The 19,851-nt window shown below is 39.1% G+C and overlaps 1 protein-coding gene across 1 annotated transcript in view; it reads right to left on the bottom strand.

The window, feature by feature from the left end:
• Nucleotides 1-1,986: 1,986 nt before the first annotated feature.
• PGGT1B (protein geranylgeranyltransferase type I subunit beta) overlaps nucleotides 1,987-19,851 on the bottom strand; it is a 37,320-nt gene continuing 19,455 nt past the window's right edge. Inside the window, 6 exon segments of the mRNA XM_058823405.1 lie at nucleotides 1,987-6,269; nucleotides 6,272-6,406; nucleotides 9,824-9,932; nucleotides 10,241-10,425; nucleotides 12,136-12,181; nucleotides 18,404-18,536. Of these exon segments, the coding sequence (XP_058679388.1) occupies nucleotides 6,226-6,269; nucleotides 6,272-6,406; nucleotides 9,824-9,932; nucleotides 10,241-10,425; nucleotides 12,136-12,181; nucleotides 18,404-18,536 (652 nt within the window). The 3' untranslated portion in view covers nucleotides 1,987-6,225.

The raw sequence follows: 19,851 nt of genomic DNA, 5'->3' as shown, positions 1-19,851 counted from the left end.
CCAGCTGAACCAGAGCAGCACTGTGTTATCAGCACCTTTCCAGCTGCCAGTGCAAAGCACAGCACTGTGAGGGCTGCTAAGGGAAAATGAACTCAGCCAGACTCAACACAACAGATTAGCTCCTGGTCCTCATCCTAGGACTTGGTTATCATCACTGTTAGGAGTTAACATGGAAGTCACTTTCACAAACAGAATAAAATTATCAAAACTCAGCTGTTACATTCATATCTCCCTCCTTGCATTTGTAAATTTAATATAAACAACTTGTGTGGCAAGTTGAAACCTCTTTCCAGAACATTTTTAATTCTGAAAGTGAGAGAGCATGCAGATTGTTTCCACAGAGACTTTTCCTCAATGAACCTTCTCTTTTTACTGCAAGTAAGGACCATATTCTTCCTCAGAATCCTACTTGTTCTCCAGTGATAGCAGCCTGTCTAGTCCTATTCCCAAGTACAGAGCCTGTATCTGCAGATGAAACATTTTAAAGGATGCCAGTCTCACCTTAGTGGGAGGCAAGATCATGGAGCAAATCCTCCTAGAAATTATGGTAAGGCATGTGGAAAATAAGTAGGTGATTTGTGACAGCCAGCATAGCTTCACTAAGGGCAAATAGTGCCTGACAATTTTGGGGGCCTTCGTAGATAGGCTTACACTGATGGATGTGGAAAGGACAGCTGACATGATATATGTGGACCTGTGTAAAGCCTTTGACACTGTTCCACATGACATCCTTGTTCCAAACTGGAGAGGGTGGACCACTCAATGGATAAGGAATGGGCTGTACAGTGTTGCTCAAAAGAGTTGTGGTCAACACCAAATGTCCAAGCAGAGACCAGTGATGAGTGGCCTTCTGCAGGGCCTGGTGTTGGGACTGGCACTGCTCCACAACCCTGTGGGCAGCAGGGACAGGGGGACTGAGTGCACCCTCAGCAAGTGCGCCAGTGACTCTGAGCTGCTTGGTGCTATCCACACACCAGAAGGAAGGAATAGCATCCAGAGGGACCTGGACAGGCTTGAGAAGCGGGCCTGTGTGAACCTCATGGAGGAGTTTGGTACAGCCAAGTGCCAGGTCCTGCAGACAGAAGTACAGGCTGGGCAGCAAATGGATTGAGAGCAGCTGTTCTGAGAAGGGCTTGGGGTGCTGGGTGAGAGGCTGGACACGACCTGGCCATGGGCACTCCCAGCCCAGAGAGCCAAACGTGCCCTGGGCTGCATCCAAAGCAGGGGAGGGAGGGGATTCTGCCCCTCTGCTCTGCTGAGACCCTACCCTATTTGGAATTCTGCATCCATCTCTGGGGATCCTCAACTTAAGAAGGACACAGACCTTCAGGAGTGCATCCAGGGGAGGCCACAAAGACGATCAGAGGGCTGGAACATCCCTCCTGTGAAGACAGACTGAGAGGGGCCTGTCTGACCTGGGAAGGAGAAGGCTGTGGGGAGACCTACAGCACCTTCTAGTACATGAAGGGACCCTAGAAAAAAGTTGGAGAGGGCCTTTTTACAAGGGCATGTAGTGACAGGACAAGGGGGATTAAAACCGACAAAGTAGGTATTAGGAAAAAATTCTTCACTATTGAGGGTGGTGAGGCATTGGGAAAAGGTTTGCCCAGAGAAGCTGTGGATGCCCCACCCCTGGAAGTGCTCAAATCCAGGTTGGATTAGGCTTTCAGCAACCTGATCTGGTGGGATGTCTCCCTGCCCTTGGCAGGGGAGTTGGATGAGATGATTTTTAAGGTCCCTTCCAACCCAAACCATTCCATGATTCTATGTTCTCACAACGCAGTTATCAAACAAGCACTTCTCCAGTGCCTCAAAAATAAAGCAGTAGTGTCAGGGTTTGCTGCCTTTGATGGGTTCAGCTTGAAAACCTTTGGAGGCTGTTGTGCTCTGTGCCCTTAGGAAGACAGGTCCTCACCCAGAACATGTAACTTGGGAAAAAACACATGACAAGAGCTACAGTTAAAAAGAAATTACAGTTTTCCCACATTTTCTCAACAGCTCATCAATTTTTATTAAACTCAGAAACTAACCAGGCAAATAGAGATCCAGGAACACAAAAGCTTAAAAATGGTGAACAGAAAGTGTAAATCTACAACACATTGTAACCACTCAGTGGAGTAATTTAATAACCATTTAGTATAAAGATATTGAGACTTTCTTTTTTTCCACCCAGTGTCATCTGAAGCGAGGAAAACTTGTTAAGTGGTCTTTTCTTGCAACAGCAAAAAAAGAGCTTTTCAGAACCACCACAGTATTTAACAACAACGTAAACAGACCAATAATCTCATTCAATGGTGAATTTTGGAGATGTCTCATATTTCGTTGCAACAATAGCATCTTCTTACTTAAGGTCTCTCTGCTTCTTATGCATGTCCTGACATCTCTTTGACCTCCACAGGGACACTGATAGCAAGTTTCTCCAAAATGCCAGGAGATGGGCTGTCCATAAAAGGCTTTGACTTTGGAAACCACTGTTTCTTCCCTTTTATATTAGGCAACCCCACACTGAATGGCTCACTTGGCACAAAGTTGAAATGTATTTTTTCGGGAACACAACGGTTTCTACAGAATATTTAATTTCTATACTGGCATCCATGGAGAAAGCAAATTTGAGGCAGCTTCTTCAGCTCCTCTCAGGTTGTCTTTTACCTTGGGCAATAAAGCAGAGAGCACGGTATTCTTAACATGTGCTTCAGCATATGCATGTCAGGTATTTCTGCAATACCCAATTTACTTGCTAGTTTTTTCAGTGACGATGATTGTTCCATTTAGAAAAAATAATTCTCAATATGAAAATTTATAAATACAAACATGCTTAGAAGCAGCCTTCCAAAATGGTGTTACATCTGTCAGCAGCTATGTACAAATCAAGTGGGCCTGAAAGCCCTAGTGACAATGTTTAAATCCCCAGTCCTCACATCCTATGGAAAAGATACATTTGACTTCCTTTGTTCAACATGCCATTTTAAAGCAGTTTTTCTGGAAGAGAAACTCGGGCCACCCACAGAGTTTGGGAGTGTTTCAGATAGGATAGAGGCACTCACATTTGTCAGCCTGATAGCCAAGAGGTTTTTTGTCCTCAAGCACATGGTAAAGCCATTCAATGCATGAATTTCTTATGTAGGTTCAGTCTCAGCAATGTAAAGCTGTGGTTAACATAAAATTATTAGAGGTAGGTAATAATCACATGGTTTACTTTTTCTAGCTACATTTAAACTTCACAGTTCACATTTAAGTTTTAGCTCTATTTTGATGTATCCCCTTTAAAAGTGATTTTAGGTTATGGACTTCTGTGAAACTCTTGTCCACTGATTTCTCATTTAACATTTTTCTAGTCAAAAGACACAATAAACCACAAAAATCAGAGAGACAATTCAATACAGTCAGAATCCAGATGTCTGCTACAGGAACATTCAATGTTCATAATTTGTTTGCCTGACATAAATTGGGACATTCAGAATGGCAAATCATATATGCAGAGTTGGTTATTAGTACTGATTTTTATCAACTTAAAAAAGATTAAAGATTACAAAAGAATTAAAGTAATAAGATACTCAGTGTGAGATGAAAGCATAGGTATTTTGCTGCCTTCATCAAAATTTGGGTTAATGAGAAACAAATACACCTTAGGCAACCTTAGGAAAGGCCAGCTCTGCAGTCAACAGGCAGCCTGAAAAGATGTTGTAGAATAACTGGGGGCCAAGGAGATAAGAAATGTAAAATCCATATAAAGAACCCAGGGTAGCTTACAGAAAACATAGCAAGAAACTTTACCTGTTTTTTTGAGACAGAAAACTGTTAAATTACTTTCCATGAGAATTTTTCTTATTCACATTGTATGATTTTCACTGTTACCCCCATATTTTCTGCTGAGGGACCCCGATGTCCCTCACAGATGAGAATGTGGTCACACACAGGACAAGTCAGGAGCCATAGCTCAGGATTTTGCAAGTATGGATTTGCCTCACCATAGTAAAATACATCATTTTTCACTAAGCTAAGTAAGAAATTTTGACTGTTTCCCAACAGAGACTCCCAATACTTTATTCGACTCTTCTGAAACTCAAAGCTACTCCCTCTACTAGGGTATGTGGTAAAAGCTAAAAAACTCAAAGATGGTTCACCGGCAAGGCAAAGAAGCAGCGGTGGGGATGGATAGCTACAATTACATCTCACCTTCATTGTAACTACACCAGAAATCCATCCTATCCTACCATGAAGTCAACTTGTCATCACCATCTGATGCAAAGACAAGTAAATACCATGCTTTTTTGATCAATTTTTACTTCAAGATTTTTATTGTTTGGTTTTAAATGGATTTTTTTCTAGGTAGACCCCTATGACCTTAGAGACTTCTGCTCAGGGAAGCTACTTCAGCCTTTGCTGACCAACATCCCATTAAGCCTATTCAGGAAAATGGGATTCCCACAGGAATTGCAGTAGTGAGCCCCCTAGCTGGGAGATACTCTCTTTCAGGTATCTTGCTAGTTCTTTTTACTTGTGGCTGGATTTTTGGTCATCTCAGCATGTGGTCAGTAAAACCAATTCCCAAACTCTATCTTTGCTCCTTAACTCCTTCATGTTCCTTGAGTCAGTACCTTTCTTTTGCTCCCCAGTCTTACCCTACATAGCTCAAATCCTTTCCACCAGTTTGGTTCCATTACTACTCCATATTCTTCACTGGCCCCTCCAGCCTCAGTATCTCCCAGCTTTCATTTCTCTCACTCTGCAACAGTCCTACTCAGGCACCTCATTCCCCCTCTCCAGTACTGGCCTCACAGTTCTCTTGGTTCCAGACCTCCCAGTTTTTACAACTACTGCGCCTCTCCTCCTCCAAGTAAAGCCTCTACTGGGACATGTCTGGATCACACACACCCTACCCCACTCGTCCTCTGCTTTTCCAAGCAGACAACTATCACTAGTCATGCTCCCAATGCTGCCATGAAAATTAATCTGCTACAGAAATAAAACCTATCTATTTAGGTAGGAAGGCTGCTACAGGTTTGGACAAGGTGATTGTTCTGGTAGCCTAAAGATACCTATTGGACCTCTCTGACATGTGTGCTAGGGGTACAACTACTTTCCACTTGCCCTGCATTGCAAAACAGGAATCATGTTTATCCCCAAAGCTCTTTTTGCTAGCCAAAAAGATCTACATCCTGTTTCTTTGGGCTCAGCAGTGGCAAATGGTGCACCTAATCTGTCTTAGGAAGTCTTCAGTTATCTTTGGAACCTTTAAGAAAAAAAAGTGCTGTTAATGACTGGCAAGTTGAAAGATGTGGTGTCTACAGAATGCACAAACTGACCTGCCACAAACACACCAGCTGCAAAGTTACTTCCTTCAACTCTGAACAGCACTTCAAGCATACAAAGTAAGGCACTAGTAAAGCACTAAAGAAGCTGAGAATGTTCATCATTACTCTAATTCAAACAACTTCAATGTATTGCAAAGGTTTGTCTTTGGAAGCAGGTTCTAATGCTACTCTTGCATACAGGTATGCTTCCAAAAGACTGGGCTGAATATCTCTTATTGATGCACATCAATATGCCACACTCTTAGTGAACTTCACATGAAGAAATTATTTCAGATGAAAACTCTGTCTGGCTAACAATCCACTGCATCTGTGTAAAACCTACTCAGAAGAATTATGGGATCCATTTAGTAAGGCCACACAACCTTAAAAGTCCAGTATATTGAATAAAATAATTTTATTTGTATTTAATTAATTTGTTTGAGAAAAACAAAGTTTATGGAATCTGAAAGTTGATGATAATAGGTAATTTTTAACTGAGACTTAATATGAGAGATTCTCTACCCAAAAATATGTCAAACAGTAAGATTATAAAGAACTTCCACATTCTGTGCTATACTGTATGATATGTAAACAATTCTGAAAATACTTCCCCATTATATATTTTGACACAGTATGCACAAATTTTAAAAAATAAAATTAAAATGAAGTTTAAATGCCTCAAGGGATTTCTCAGAAGTAAAGCCATCTGAAAAGCCATTTATGGTCTGCGGTGACAAACTTCTATATAATCAAAATATTCCCCATTTCACAATGCAGAATAACCTGCTGAAGGCAACTCCCTATCAAAGTGATGCCAGCAACACAGATCTGATTGTATGACTCCAGCACTTAAAAGAGCACATTGGTTACACATGGCTTTTAACCCTGGGCTACAATTATGCTACCAGAACTAAATTCAAGTCTAAATCAGTCATGTAGAGAGGTGTGTGTCATCTGAACGCTGTTTAAAGTCCGTGTTTTCCAGATCTGATGAAGGTGGTGAAGACGCTCTGATGCTCTTGTGCTTACATTTAGGGCAGGATGAACTTTGCAAATATCAGGTTCTCCAATTAATGACAAACCACAGATCCCAAAGTAGGCATGTAAAGCATCTGAAAGAAAGACAGAAAAGGAAAAAAAAAAAATTCAGGCTGTAACAGCCAATATTCAACCCATATTCAAACACCTCTGAGTAATTACAACCAAGGAAAACAAATAATCAGGTGCCATATACTGGATCAGCAGGCAATCTCCCTCCTCAGGGAAGAATGATGCATCTGACTCCATTGATTCAGAAGGCTAATCGATTACTTTATTATACTATACTGTATTAAAGAGATATGTACTATACCACATCATCCTTACTTCTAATTTCTAAACTGAAAACTCGTGACTGCCAGCCGACAGTCCCAACACAAAGACGTGGACTCAATTGGTCAATGAATCAAAACACCATCACCAGAATCCAATCATCAAATTCCTGCAGATAAATAATCTTCCAACACATTCCACATGTTTGCAAAACAACAGAAGCAGCAAATGAGATAGGAATTGTTTTCCCTCTGTGCTTCTCCAGGAAAAAAAATTGAGAGAGAGAATTATGTCTCCCCTTGTTCAGAGGACATGTGAATACCACAGCCGTAATTTAAACTTGAGTTTCGATGGAAGGAAAACATTTCTGCCCAGAGTTACCAGCATGAACTAAAGTCCACATTTCTTTTATAACACCTTGTGCACTACATTTTTCTACACCACAGCCAAAAAGCAAAAGAATTTAAATATCCAAAAATAACCAGTCCAGAAAGAATTTTTTTTTTCTTGCAAGCACTTTTGGCTGGTTACTTTATGAGCAGCTAACTATTGAAATGGCAAAATTAGTGCAAATAGCTGCCAACAGCAAGACTTAAAGAAATTGAAGAAGGCATTACTTTCCCTAGCTTCCTATTTTCCTAAGGATAGAGATTATCCTAAGGATAGGAATTCATGCAGCTTGATCAAGAGATGGCTGCCACCAAAATGGGATACTCTCTCCTGTTCCATGCTGCTCCTGATGTCCACTTTACACCAGGGCTGCAGCTCGCTGAGTCTGCCTCCTCTGGGTAGCAGCAAGCTATCAGATTGGATTATCTGCTCATGAAATCACAGGTGAAAGGTAAAAAGACTATGGGAATTTCATGTGCTCCTTGAAAAAGCTCAACATGTAGCACTTTGTGTAGGTGTCAATAATTTAGTATCTCACTAAAATGATCACAGAATCATTTAGGCTGGAAAAGACCTCTAAGATCAAATTCCAATCCTTAACATTGCCAAGACCAGCAGGAAACCCTGCCCTTAAATGTCATATTGTATTTCCAGGGAGGGTGACTCAAACACTTCAAGTAGCCTGTTCCAACGTTTCACAACCCTTCTGGTGAAGATGTTTCCTACTATTCAGTCTACGTCTCTTCTAGCGTAACCTGAGGCTGTTTCTTCTTATCCCATCAGTTCTTTGTTAAATAATGCTAGTGGCCTCCACAACCAACAATATTTTGACGTCTGTTAGCATGGGAACAGCAAGACTACAAAATATTATTTTCCTGAATAATCACCTGGAAAGAGTTACTTGCTAACATTGAAAGTCCATGTCACACGTAGATTATCACCAGCAGTTGACTGTATTCTGAAATTTCTTCTAGTCTTCTTAAAAACATTATTGCACAGCAAATACAGTTTGAGTCCCCAAATTTAAACAGAGCTTTTATAAAGTAGGAGCCCCAGAAATTAAAATCTAATTCTGATTAAGTCTTAGGAACCTTTATATCAAAAGACAACTTGCCTTTCAGATATGAGACAGAGCTTGCAGGAAGTTTAGTTATGTAACTATAACAATGAAAACACAGAAGCAATCTTTGCAATGTTGCATTTATAGTCTTTCTTTGTATCAGAACTGCACTAACTTTGTGGGGAGGGACCCCACAAAGGCAATCAAAATCTTACTCCTGGCTCTGCACAGGACATCCCAAGAGTTACACCACATGCCTGAGAGCATTGCCCAAAACTTTCTTGAACTCTCACAGTGCTATGAGCACTTTCCTGAAAAGCCTGTTCCAGTGCCCAACCACCCTCTGGGTGAAGAACCTTTTTCTAATATCCAAACTAAACCTTCCCTAATGCAACTTCAGGCCACTCCCTTGTGTCCTGTCACTGTCACAGCAGAGAAGAGATCAATGCCTGCCTTTCCTCTTCCCCTCACAAGGAAGCTGTACCTGCAGTGAGGTCCCACCTCAGCCTCCTCCAGGCTGAACAGACCAAGGGACCTCAGCCACTCCTCACATGGCTTCACCCCGAGGCCCCTCACCATCCTTGTGGCCCTCCTTTAGACACTCTCTAACAGCTCAATGCCTTTTTTGTGTTGTGGCACCCAAAAGTGTCCCTGGCACTCGAGGTGCCAAGTACTGGACAGTTTGTCCAGAAGGATCTTGGAAGGGACACTACTGAAAGCCTTAGATTACATCAAATGGCTTCCCTTGGTCAGCTGGGGGGACAACCTTGTCATAAAAGCCAATTAACAGAGGTAAACACATGATGGGTATTTGAAACAGACTTTTCTAGTCTCTGACTCACAAAGTAAATGTTTCATTAAGACAAACCAAAACACTCCCTCCAAATGATACTGTTAAATCTATACGATGAGGAGGAAATGCAAATCTATCACAAGCACTGTATTTTCAGTGTGGGTTCACCCTGAAAAATTCTGAACTGTTGTTCAAAATGAAATTATCAACATATTTAGTACCGGGGCACAGATTCTAAACATACTCTTCCTTTATTATGACTAAATTTTTGTCTTATTTGGTCCACTTACAAAGACTGTTTATCTTCTCTGTACAAAATGTCATGGGCGCTGAAAACCTACTGGCACAAGCTTTGTTTTCAGAAACTTGCAATACCTTAATTGAATTCTAACAACTTTTAAAATTAAAAGATTTTAGCACCTTTTTGAGTTTTTTTCACTACTTCAAATGATCCACTTCTGAAAGCATAAGAAGTGCCAGACATACTTGTATAAACACAATCTGTAAATCATAGTACATAACTGCAAAAATTTTGACTCTTTTTACTTATATCAATGACTTCTGAATAATTAATTGAATTATTAATTTTCTAAAGAAACAAATATTTTGATATATTAAGCACAATTTACAGAGATTCCTACAACACAATATATCCTTTAAGCAGAACAGTTAAACACATACTAAATAGACAGTGATACTCTTTTAACAGTAATCTAAACAACAAGATTCACTTCCTTTGTGGCTGAACAAGGACAAATTTCATCTCCCTCTTTCCACTTCAAGAATTAAAAATGCCTTTATATTTTGAGGGTTTTTTTTGGTTTTGGTTGGTTTTCTTTCTTTTTTTCTTTTTTTTTTTTTTTCTAGGGTTTTTTAGGAAGGGTATGTTTTCTCTTACACCTCTCAGATGTCTGACTGCTGGAATTTATTTCTTACTTAGAACATACTCATTGCAATTTGGAGAAGTTATTTTACCTGGATGGCTGTCAGGCCACTTGGCGAATCCACCAACAAGGCGATCTTGAGTTGACAGGATGTAATTTCGGTTTTTCTCAAAATTTGTATATTGGAATATGTTCAAGAGCTGAAAAGAAATTAGATTGTAACAGTAATATAAGTCTTAGTATACTTTTAACACTAAGTCTTAACTAAGTGTTAGTATATTTTTAACACTAGAATATAGCGCCTATTTTTGAGATAAGCAGTAACAGCACAGCACTAATCTGGTAAACCTCCATTTCCTGCATTTTTTGCAAGATGAAAGACATTTATAGCCATTGGTGCATATTGGTGTACTTGTGTCAAATATCTAACACTTTCAAGCAAAGAAAACAGTGCTTAAAGAAATCAAAACAAGTCAATAGCTATCCCTACACTTGTTCTGTACACTACCTTCAATGTTGCTCCCACCCAAAAGGAATAGCAAGTGTCTACAGGTTTGTTGGGTCGCCCATGGTAGCCATTCTGTTGCCTCATTATACACCATCTTCTTATTCTGTTCAGTTCTTTTTCTGAAAAAACTTCCTCCAGTTTGCCCATCAAACACAGTGATGCAATACCACAAAATGTAGAGCCCCCTACAGAAGAGAAGAGAAGAGAAGGGTTTGCTTCTGTGAAGAGAAAGCAGGGTTTGCTATGCTTTGATACACAGATTTGCTGAAACCTGTATGATCTCAGTCAGAACTTTACCTAAGCTATTAGCAATGAAATCAATGGATTTTTAAAAGTATGGAAGAGTTAATTTTGAGTCTAAAATCCAAATAAATAAGAACACTCAAGTTCAGCAGGTACGTCAAAGGTGGGGGGGGAAACTCAGGAACTCCCTCATCCCAGCTCTTGTAGAAATAAGCTAGATCATTTTCTTAAAGCTGTTTCTTCTCACAATGCTGTGCAATTTACATTACACAGCAGTCCAGAAACAAGTAAAAGGAATTGCAACAAAAATATTTCTTCACTTGTAACTTTAAAAAGAAAGCTATTGGAATGCCAGCAATCAGACTGAAGTAGAGATGCCAAAGCCAGCCTCAGACACAATCCCCCAGAGGATATAAACAGACAGAAGTGTCTGGAGAGCAGAAGGAGAAAAAAAATTCGAACTAAAATTATTAAAAAAGCCCCAAACAATGTGCGCACTTAATATGGTGAAAATACTCCTGGACTCTCGTGGTTGTAATACATACAAATTGTGCTTCTAAGGATTTTTTTGCTGTCAAGGAAACTGTATGGTAAAAAAGATAAATGTATGATCTTTGTGTAGCCCAGCTACCACTTTTTAAAGCTCATCCAAGTTTATTTTGAGTCTAATACCTGATATGATAAAATCAGAGTCTGGGAAAGAACATAAGCAAGCTGCTGACAGGAGACTTGGGCCCCAAAGTTCCTTACAATTTCCTGGTGCTGGAAGACCCCAGAAGATTTAAGATTATTTTTACTCTGATGCTGAAATGCGGTGCTGAAGTATTGCTATTTGTTATCACTAACAGTTTACAGAAAGTTAATTAACCAATTGTTTTAATATCTAGGAGTATAATTTAAATTTTTCAGCTTTATTGATCCAGCAAGAAGGAAACAGAGAAAATCCTATCAAAGTTCAATACTAAGGGTAAACATCTGATAGGATCATAGAATCATTTAGGTTGGAAAAGACCTCCAAGATCATCAAGTCTAACCTTGGACAAATCAGTCCCACAGACTACAGCACTAGATTTAGTATGAGTCACCTAAAAGCCAAAAACTCCTCTGTCACAAGCAGACTGCTACTTCATGGCACAGAAACATTTTGCCTAAAAATAGCAGTCTCTTGGGGATCTTCAGATCTAGCAGCTCTTTACAAAAATTAACTGTTGCTTCAAGATTTGAACCCACAACAGATTCTGTACCTATCAGAGGAAATGCTTCTATGTTTTACCAAAGCTGTTGAAATTGGAAATGGTCAGTTACATGACACAAAATCTCTTGCAGATAAAATCCTCAGAGTAACAATGACACATGGAAAAAGTTTGCTCTGTCAGCAACAGCTGAGAACTAAAAGCAACACCTTTCAACAAAACACGAGATAAGATTTCAACAAAAACACTCATAAGATTAATGGGAGTGATTAAAAAAAGCCTGTCTGTTCAGATATTAAGCTAGATCTAAAGGAAGAAGTGACACTTGGAGGCATGTTTTGGATTTGCTCCTCCTCACACAGATTCCTTAGAAAAGAAGGAAAGGTATGGCATACCCTGCACCTGCTACAGCACTTTCAATACCACTCTGAAAGGTGTAGAGCACTTTGACATTCTTACCATGAGATTCCAGTCCAGCTCCCTGTGCCAGGCCATTATCATAAGACTGAAGAAAAAAAAATCCCAGAAAGCAGTTAATTTAGAACCACAGCACTTTGACAGACATCGCAATTTCTTAGTTTACCAGCAAAATTATCACCAGATCATTGCCATGATTTAACCTCATTAAATTCTGAACCTCCAAAAATTCTTGCTACAACACAGTTAATAAATCAGCTCTTTTTCAATGCAGAACGTTTTTATGATTTTCATGGAATTAATTTTAGTTGTGACACAAGTTAGAAACCTGAAAAAGGGTAAGCAACAAAGAAAAAAATCTTGTAATGCAGGTATAAAAAGAAAAAAAATGGCTACGTAATAACAAAACAAAACAGAATTAAATGGATAACTTAATCTGTCTCTAATCCAAGAGCAGTTCAACATTAAAAAAAGAGGCAAAATGCAAAGTACTGCTGTGTGTAGAATACTCAAATCCAAGCAATTCTTTAGTAGGAATCAAGTACATCAGGCTTTAAAAAACAATGAGAAAGGAATAAGAAGCAAGAAGAAAATTATAACATACATTGCAATAAACTTAAATTGGCTTATAAAATATAACTGTTAAAAAATACCATTACAGTGCTGAAAAATCACTCTGTTAAGTGCAACAGAAAGGGAAACTCAAGTCTGACAAAGCACCAAGAATACCATAGTTCATGTCTGTCATGAGCAATCTATGGACACATGTATATGTAAGATTAATAATCTTTCTTCCCTAAAAATCCATTAAGTCATTTTACTTGAAAAGAAACAAAAGATCATGTAATAAATTATTCAAAAATAGCAAATATTTATTTTACAGGAGTTCATAGAATACCTAATGAATTATCTCTGAACAAATACCAAATTGCTTAGTAGGAAAAATGAGGTGTAACTCTTGAAGTTAAATTACATCGGCCCTACGTATTCTACATCAACTGCTCAATTAATGATTGGATCAGTATCTGATCAGACACAAAGCACTAAAAATCCTTCCTCAACATCCTCCAGGTGCTGACTGTGAATTTCTCACATTTTCTCTGAAAGAGTGGCTAGTAGATACAGGACACCTTGACAAACCAATAATGACTCCCATAGTCCTAATCAAAGAATGGCTACAGGACTATCGTATCTCTAGAAACTACCTAAGGATTATTTTGTGCATCTGCTTTTAAAGCTGACATTGAGAAGAAAAAAGTAAACAGAAGAAGACACAGAAGCTACACTAAAACTGTATTCCTAGTTTTGAATTGTTGCTGAAAGCTGAAGCAACTGAAAATACTAATATCTGATACATACACTTCAAGCTGCAGTTTGATTTCTCAGGTTTGAACCAGTAAATTTTAGTAATCTCTATGAACTTCTGAATGTTAAAGCACACAGTGTGAACTCTTCCTTTTTCACTGCCTTTTGAGAATGCAATACAAATGTGCAACCACACTCCACAGATGCATTAATTGCTAAGAAAAGGCAAGCTGATTAGCAAAGCTATGCTGGCAAAGCTAATTAACTCTACAAACAGCAATTTTAAGAGGAGGTGGTTTGCTTTATGTATGACAAAGTAATTAGCTCTGGAGAGCTGTTAAGTGTGCATCCCAGACACTACTATATTGTGCTGTACAGTTAGCTTTAAACTCTAACAGACAATAGCTGACCCTCGGCAAACTGACACCTATTTATTTACAGACAGCAGCTGGTCTCTGGGGACTTGTGTGCCTTAAAGAGCTAGGGAATACTTTCATTTCTTGGTCCTTTTGAAAAGACTCCAGAAATTGTATGCAAAAGGAGCTCTTGATTACTGCAACATGACAACTGTATAATTAAATACTATCCTCAGGAAATGTGGAAATGCAGTTTGGTAAAATCTTCACTGCAAAGTCTACAAGTTTTACAACCAGCTTAACTATATCAACAGACCAATACAAGCGCATTTGAAGAAGACTACACTAGAAGAAGCAACTGATATTTTTAAAGCTTCTTGCAAAATCTCTATTAAAAAAAAAGCACTGTTGCAAAGAACAGTGTTGTAGTGTGTTCATTAAGTTCATTTAATTCCTCCCCCATTTTATGTATCTGCTCCCCCCCATGTTGTGTAAAATGGTTCTGCCGTCCTCAGTTTTCCCGCCACAGCCCTGCCAGTTCTATTGTCAATCTGTTAGGTTATATAATTCCTCCTCCCCTTTTTCCCTTACATGTATGCTTTTTCTCCTCCCTGGGCCAAGTCAATCATCCCCCACTCCACCTAGTATTCCAGAAGCTTCTCCTCTTTGGGGGTTGTGGTTGGCTGTGGTCCCGGGGCCCCTCCCATACCTGGTACCTATTGGGCTCTCCACTATGTCATTTGTGTTAAGCTCATCCCCTCTTCTCCCCCCATTGGTCTTCTGTAAACCCCTCCCGGGTCCACTCCTTCCCTTTATAACTCCTAAGCACCCTTTGTTCTTGGTCATTCGCTGGGACATCGTGGGCTTTCCAATAAACCAAGTTTAGCCCCCTGGCGAGTGTTCAGCTCCTTCCTTCTCGTCGTTTAGCAGCGATCCAGTCCGCAACCAGCACAGCCCGAGGCCTTACGACGCCGAGGGGTGCTGGCAGACCATGCAGCTGGGTGTCAGCCTTAACCTCAGCTAGCCGGACTCTGGCCCTCTCTGCTCTAGAAGGCTAGATGCACGCAGCTAAAGAACAGTGTTATTGAGCCTCTGTAAGTCATTCAAAATCTCAGCATCTTAGTATTTGTTGTGTTTTGATGAGTGATATGTCTTAAGTTTTGAATGCAAAAGACTAAGAGTCAATCTACACTGCTAAAAATTGTGTGTTGAAATCTGACAATTTTACTAACAATAAAACTGGCCTGGAATTATTTTTGTGATCAGCATTGTATAAACACCTTTTTAGTCGAACTACAACAAGAAGGCTATCTATTCTGTATGAAGATTCAATTATTTTTAACATTTTAAACATGGTTTATGTTCCAATCTCCTGCTGTTTTTGAAATGCTTAACTAAACAAATGCACTCCGTCATTCAGCTGTATTGAATTGTATGTCACAATCCTTACACTGCTTCGCTAACGGTAACAAATTCCAAAGCTTATTACAAACAGTACTGCAGTCAACCAGTTACATTACTCTCAATCCAGATGAGTTGTACTTCACAGGTATGGCAATTTGAAAAACTGAAAGAAGTTCTGTTAACTGTCATGTGCTTCATCTAGGTGCACACGAGTGACATACAATAGTAAATCAAAACCACGCCCTTCTGTAAAAGCAGTTTGGTACTGAGCAATGAAATCCTTTTTGCCTACAACTAAAGAAAATGACAGAATGAGGTGACATTGTGGCATTGTGACAGCAAAATAGGAATAAGCACTTACAATAAAGCCTATAGTTATTAATTGTATAGTTAATTACACAAGGAGCAACAAATGAAATAACCTCAAAGAGAATTTACTTTTAATTGTTCCATTTTATAGGTTAGTTTTAGCACCATCTACAAAAATCTTAATGAGAGAAATCAAGCTAACATTCTTGGATGCCACATTTCACAGTCGTTGTGTTTATTTATGAGATACACTTTAAGAAATACCTGGCTCGTGTGATAGGTAATTAAACTGAAATACATCTCAAGGAAAGTGGTGGAAAGAGATAAATGAATGAAAGAACAACTACTGCTGTGAAATGATCTTCACAATGGGCTGCTCCCTGAATGTCTGAGACTTCTTCAGACACATTTGCAGCTCTAAATGTGACCAAGCAGGATGCAAAGGTTTTGTGTCTTTCCTCAGAATTGCCAGACACCTTGAAACTGAATTAATTCACACAAATACTGGTTGGCCAAGCAGTGAAAACCCAGCAAACACAGACAGAACTAGTGTACACGTGCATGCCAACTCTTCAGTGAATTCACAGCATAGAAGTGGTTTAAAGAAGTCCCACTGAATACAGTGTAGAGTTAACCTAATTCACAGTAAACCTGGACAAAAATACAGCGTGTCTTGCTGCACATTTCTACATGCTAGAATGACTGTTCCCTAAAGAGCACTGCTTATTGGATCTCTCTAAGTTACTCATTAAGCTAACCAGGAAAAGACACAATCTTTGTGATAAGCCACAGTGTCTTCTGAACTTTGACCACGGCAAGACTTAGTTCTACTTTACTAGTGAACTGAAGTATTAGTAGGAGGCCTTCCAAGATGTCTTGCCATGGTAAGGCCTCAATTATTAGAGGTTTTTTTAAAATGCATCTCTTTTTCCAATAGGAACATAATGACTGGAATTTGCAGGTCCAACAATTAATGCTAAGCTCTAGAAGCAAAGTTTAAATTTGGTTCAAGATCACACTACACAATAAATCTCCAGTACCACTTCAAAGCTCTAAACTTTCAAAAAATCTCCACTTGTCTGCTCTGTTATGGCCTCATCTGATGCTGTCTGTTTTGTCTTAGAAAGAAACAGTTGCTTCTCCCTCTATTTATTTTTTCAGTGCTGCCTGTTACATTATGTATCTCTGTCACACTCCAGTTTACAATCTCATTTCCAGAATAAAGACTCCTAGTATATGAAATACTCCTTTTACACAAGCTGATTCATACCTTCCACAGTTCAACTCAACTTTCTTTGTCCCCTTCCTAGTTCCACCATTTCCTTTGGGATCAAAACTGCACTCAAATGTTCACAACTAACAGACAATGTGATGTACAGAACTACAATGAGGATTTTGCTCTTGGGTTTTGTTTTCTATTCTTTTTTAACACTTGATTCTCCTATTGTAACTCTGCTAAGCTATTTTACTAACGACTGATCTCAGCAAACATTAAGGTCCAGAAATGGTCAGAGGATGAAGAATGTTCCCTGCCTAATTGGTAAGAGCAAGCACTCTGCCTAAGCTCCTCTCTCAGACTGAAAGCAGAATGGATAAATCATCGTCTTTGGGTGAAATCCACTGAAAGGACTCAGCAGGAATATTCTCATGCTGAGAACTCATGCTAACTAAGGGGAGCTACCAGCTATGGGAGAAGGGCTCTTATGGGAAGCAGGGGAGGAAGATTCTAGGATTGTATAGCAATCCCCTTATCATGGACTGTTTTCTGGGGAATGCAGGGGTAAGCATAACTTACTATGGGATGGCTAGGGAAAGGGCCAATGGTAAGAAACAGAAATATCAAAGCAGACTGGAGAAGAACAAGGGGAAACAGAGGGGAAAATGGGATAAAAGGTGCTACTAGGATGTGAACAGACTGCAGGTCCATATCCTTGTATGACTGAGCCCTGGCCTTGATCATCTCTGTCTGTCCAGGACTATGGCAGTGCGCCAGAAAACTTCTTGAGGTGTACAGTAAGAAATACTAAGATGTCCAAATACCTCCTTTAAAAATAAACAACAAATAAAAAACAACTTGGTCTGAAGCAAGAGATTTTAAAGTCTTTGTTTAAACTTGTTTCTCACATAAATTGTACAATCTTGCTGCTGACAGCAACTACTGAAAATAGTCATTTACAAGAGAAGCTGTGTGTCATCATAAATTTGAGTCTTCTTTGTGGACCACAAGAATTTAACCTGTGTTTACTCACACTAAGGGAACTGCAGTTTTCAAGTTTGCTCAGCTTCCTTAAAAAATTGTATTTCAATCTTTGAAAATGTAACTCAATTAAACGAATGAAACAACATGAAAAAAAAAAGGAAATCTCCTTTACTCCAATCGAATATAAAGACAATTTGCACAGACACAGAAAAAAATGTGTATGTACTCATGAATACATTTTTTCATTCCAAGTATCGAATAAATAAATTATGAAGCGCATGACTGGAAACACGTAAGGATGAACTCATGTCAATTATTAGTTTATTTGAATCTGTGTATCTTTTAAAAAGCAATACTATAGCTCAATCAAAGATGAGGATTTTATTGGTACGCTTTTCCAAAGTGCTTTCTGCACTTTTTCTAAACACAAACATCACACCTTAGTTTTCAAAAACTTGCTTTTAACTACTTAATTATTTTAAATAAAGAGGCTTTTTAATACAGTTTGCAGCAAACAAACACACCAAATAAAATTATCTTGCTAGCACACATATTTTAATGAAATACAAATGCAAAAAGCCAGTGTACTTTGTAATTCTCAACTCGCTAGAGCAGGAAGAAAAAATAAAGAAATTACTGTAATACAGTTTGGACAGATATTTTTTTAAGCCACAGTTAAGAAAAAAAGCTTAAAGCTTGAAAGCATAGGAAGAAGAAACATTTTGTGAACACTCACCATACTTCTTCTAATGTAGTCTATTGCTTTCTTCATATCCATGCCTGACCAGTTATCGAGCATGTAGCAGATGCAGGAAGCACAGTACACAAACCTCATATCATTTTCACTTCCTTCCAGCACTGCACAGAAACTGAAAGAAACATTTCTGTCTTTAAACACTGTTTTGCCCGTTATACCAGAAAATATGAAATGCGGTTCAAAGAATTGCACAGTGTTTTCTCTAAAGATTAGTTTATAGTAGTCTCATAAATAAAACCCAAAGCTACACTAGATTTTCTTTTTAGAAGATGTGATTCTAAGCCAAGGAAAATGCATAGAACTCTAAACACTTAGGAACCTGAGTAACTATTTCCAGGAACATAATGATACTGGTGCTTATTTATTACAAGATGTTTATACTTACAGTCTTTAACCTATTACAGTATATACAGATACATGACTTACCATTTTACCTCTTTTAGGCAGAATTCTTTGACTTCCTAGGAATCCTAATAGCTCACAAGGCTTTCTTTCCTTACTGCAACTTGAGGACCAGTTTCCCAGGTATGTATAAAGGCAATTGCTCATACTACTATTTCTAATACAAATGGTGAATCAGTTTTTAATTAGTTACTGTTACAATTGCACCAAACTCTACGAATATTTAAAAATTTTTGACCAGGGCAGTAACCATCCCCCTGTACTGGGCACTGGTGAGGCCACACCTCGAGATTTGAGTTCTGTTTTGGCCCCTCAAGACAAGGAAGTCCATTGAGGTGCTAGAGTGTGTCCAGGGAAGGGCAGTGGAGCTGGGAAGGGTTTGGAGCACAAATCTGATGAGGAGCAGCTGAAGGAGCCACAGAGAAAAAAACACCGAGAGGACAACTTATCACTCAACTATCTGGAAGGTGGCAAGTTGGGGGTTGGTCTCCTCTCCCATGTGGGACAGAGGAAATGGCTTCAAGTTGTACCAGGCGAGGTTTAGATTAGGTATTAGAAAAAATTTCCTCATCAGAAGGTTTATCTAGCACTGGAACAGGCTGCCCAGGGAAATGCTGGAGTCACCATCCCTGAAGGTATTTCAAAGACACGTAGATGTGGCACTTAAGGACATGGTTTAGTGCTGGACTTGGCAGCGCTGGGTTCAAGAGTTGGACTTCATGATCTCAAAGGTCTTTTACAACCTAAATGCTTCCATGATATACAAAACTAGGTAAATGGTTGAATTACCTGTGACAATAAATAAACCTTTAATTGTTTCTTCTAGGACTTGCTGCTTGGCAAGCCTCCATTTGGTTCGAAGAGCCAGTTAGTACCCTCTGATGACTTAACCATTTCCAAGAAGCCAGCACATGTTCTATGACTTATGTGACTCCTAATCAAACTATTTTTCTAATAGAACAAAAAGATTATAGCTACTTCTATAAAGAACATGTCTCTTACATTCCATTCCACATGTGGGTAGT

Source organism: Ammospiza caudacuta, chromosome Z (genome assembly GCF_027887145.1).
Source record: "Ammospiza caudacuta isolate bAmmCau1 chromosome Z, bAmmCau1.pri, whole genome shotgun sequence".
NCBI classification, from domain to species: Eukaryota; Metazoa; Chordata; class Aves; order Passeriformes; family Passerellidae; genus Ammospiza; species Ammospiza caudacuta.
This window is presented reverse-complemented; position numbering and strand designations above follow the sequence as displayed.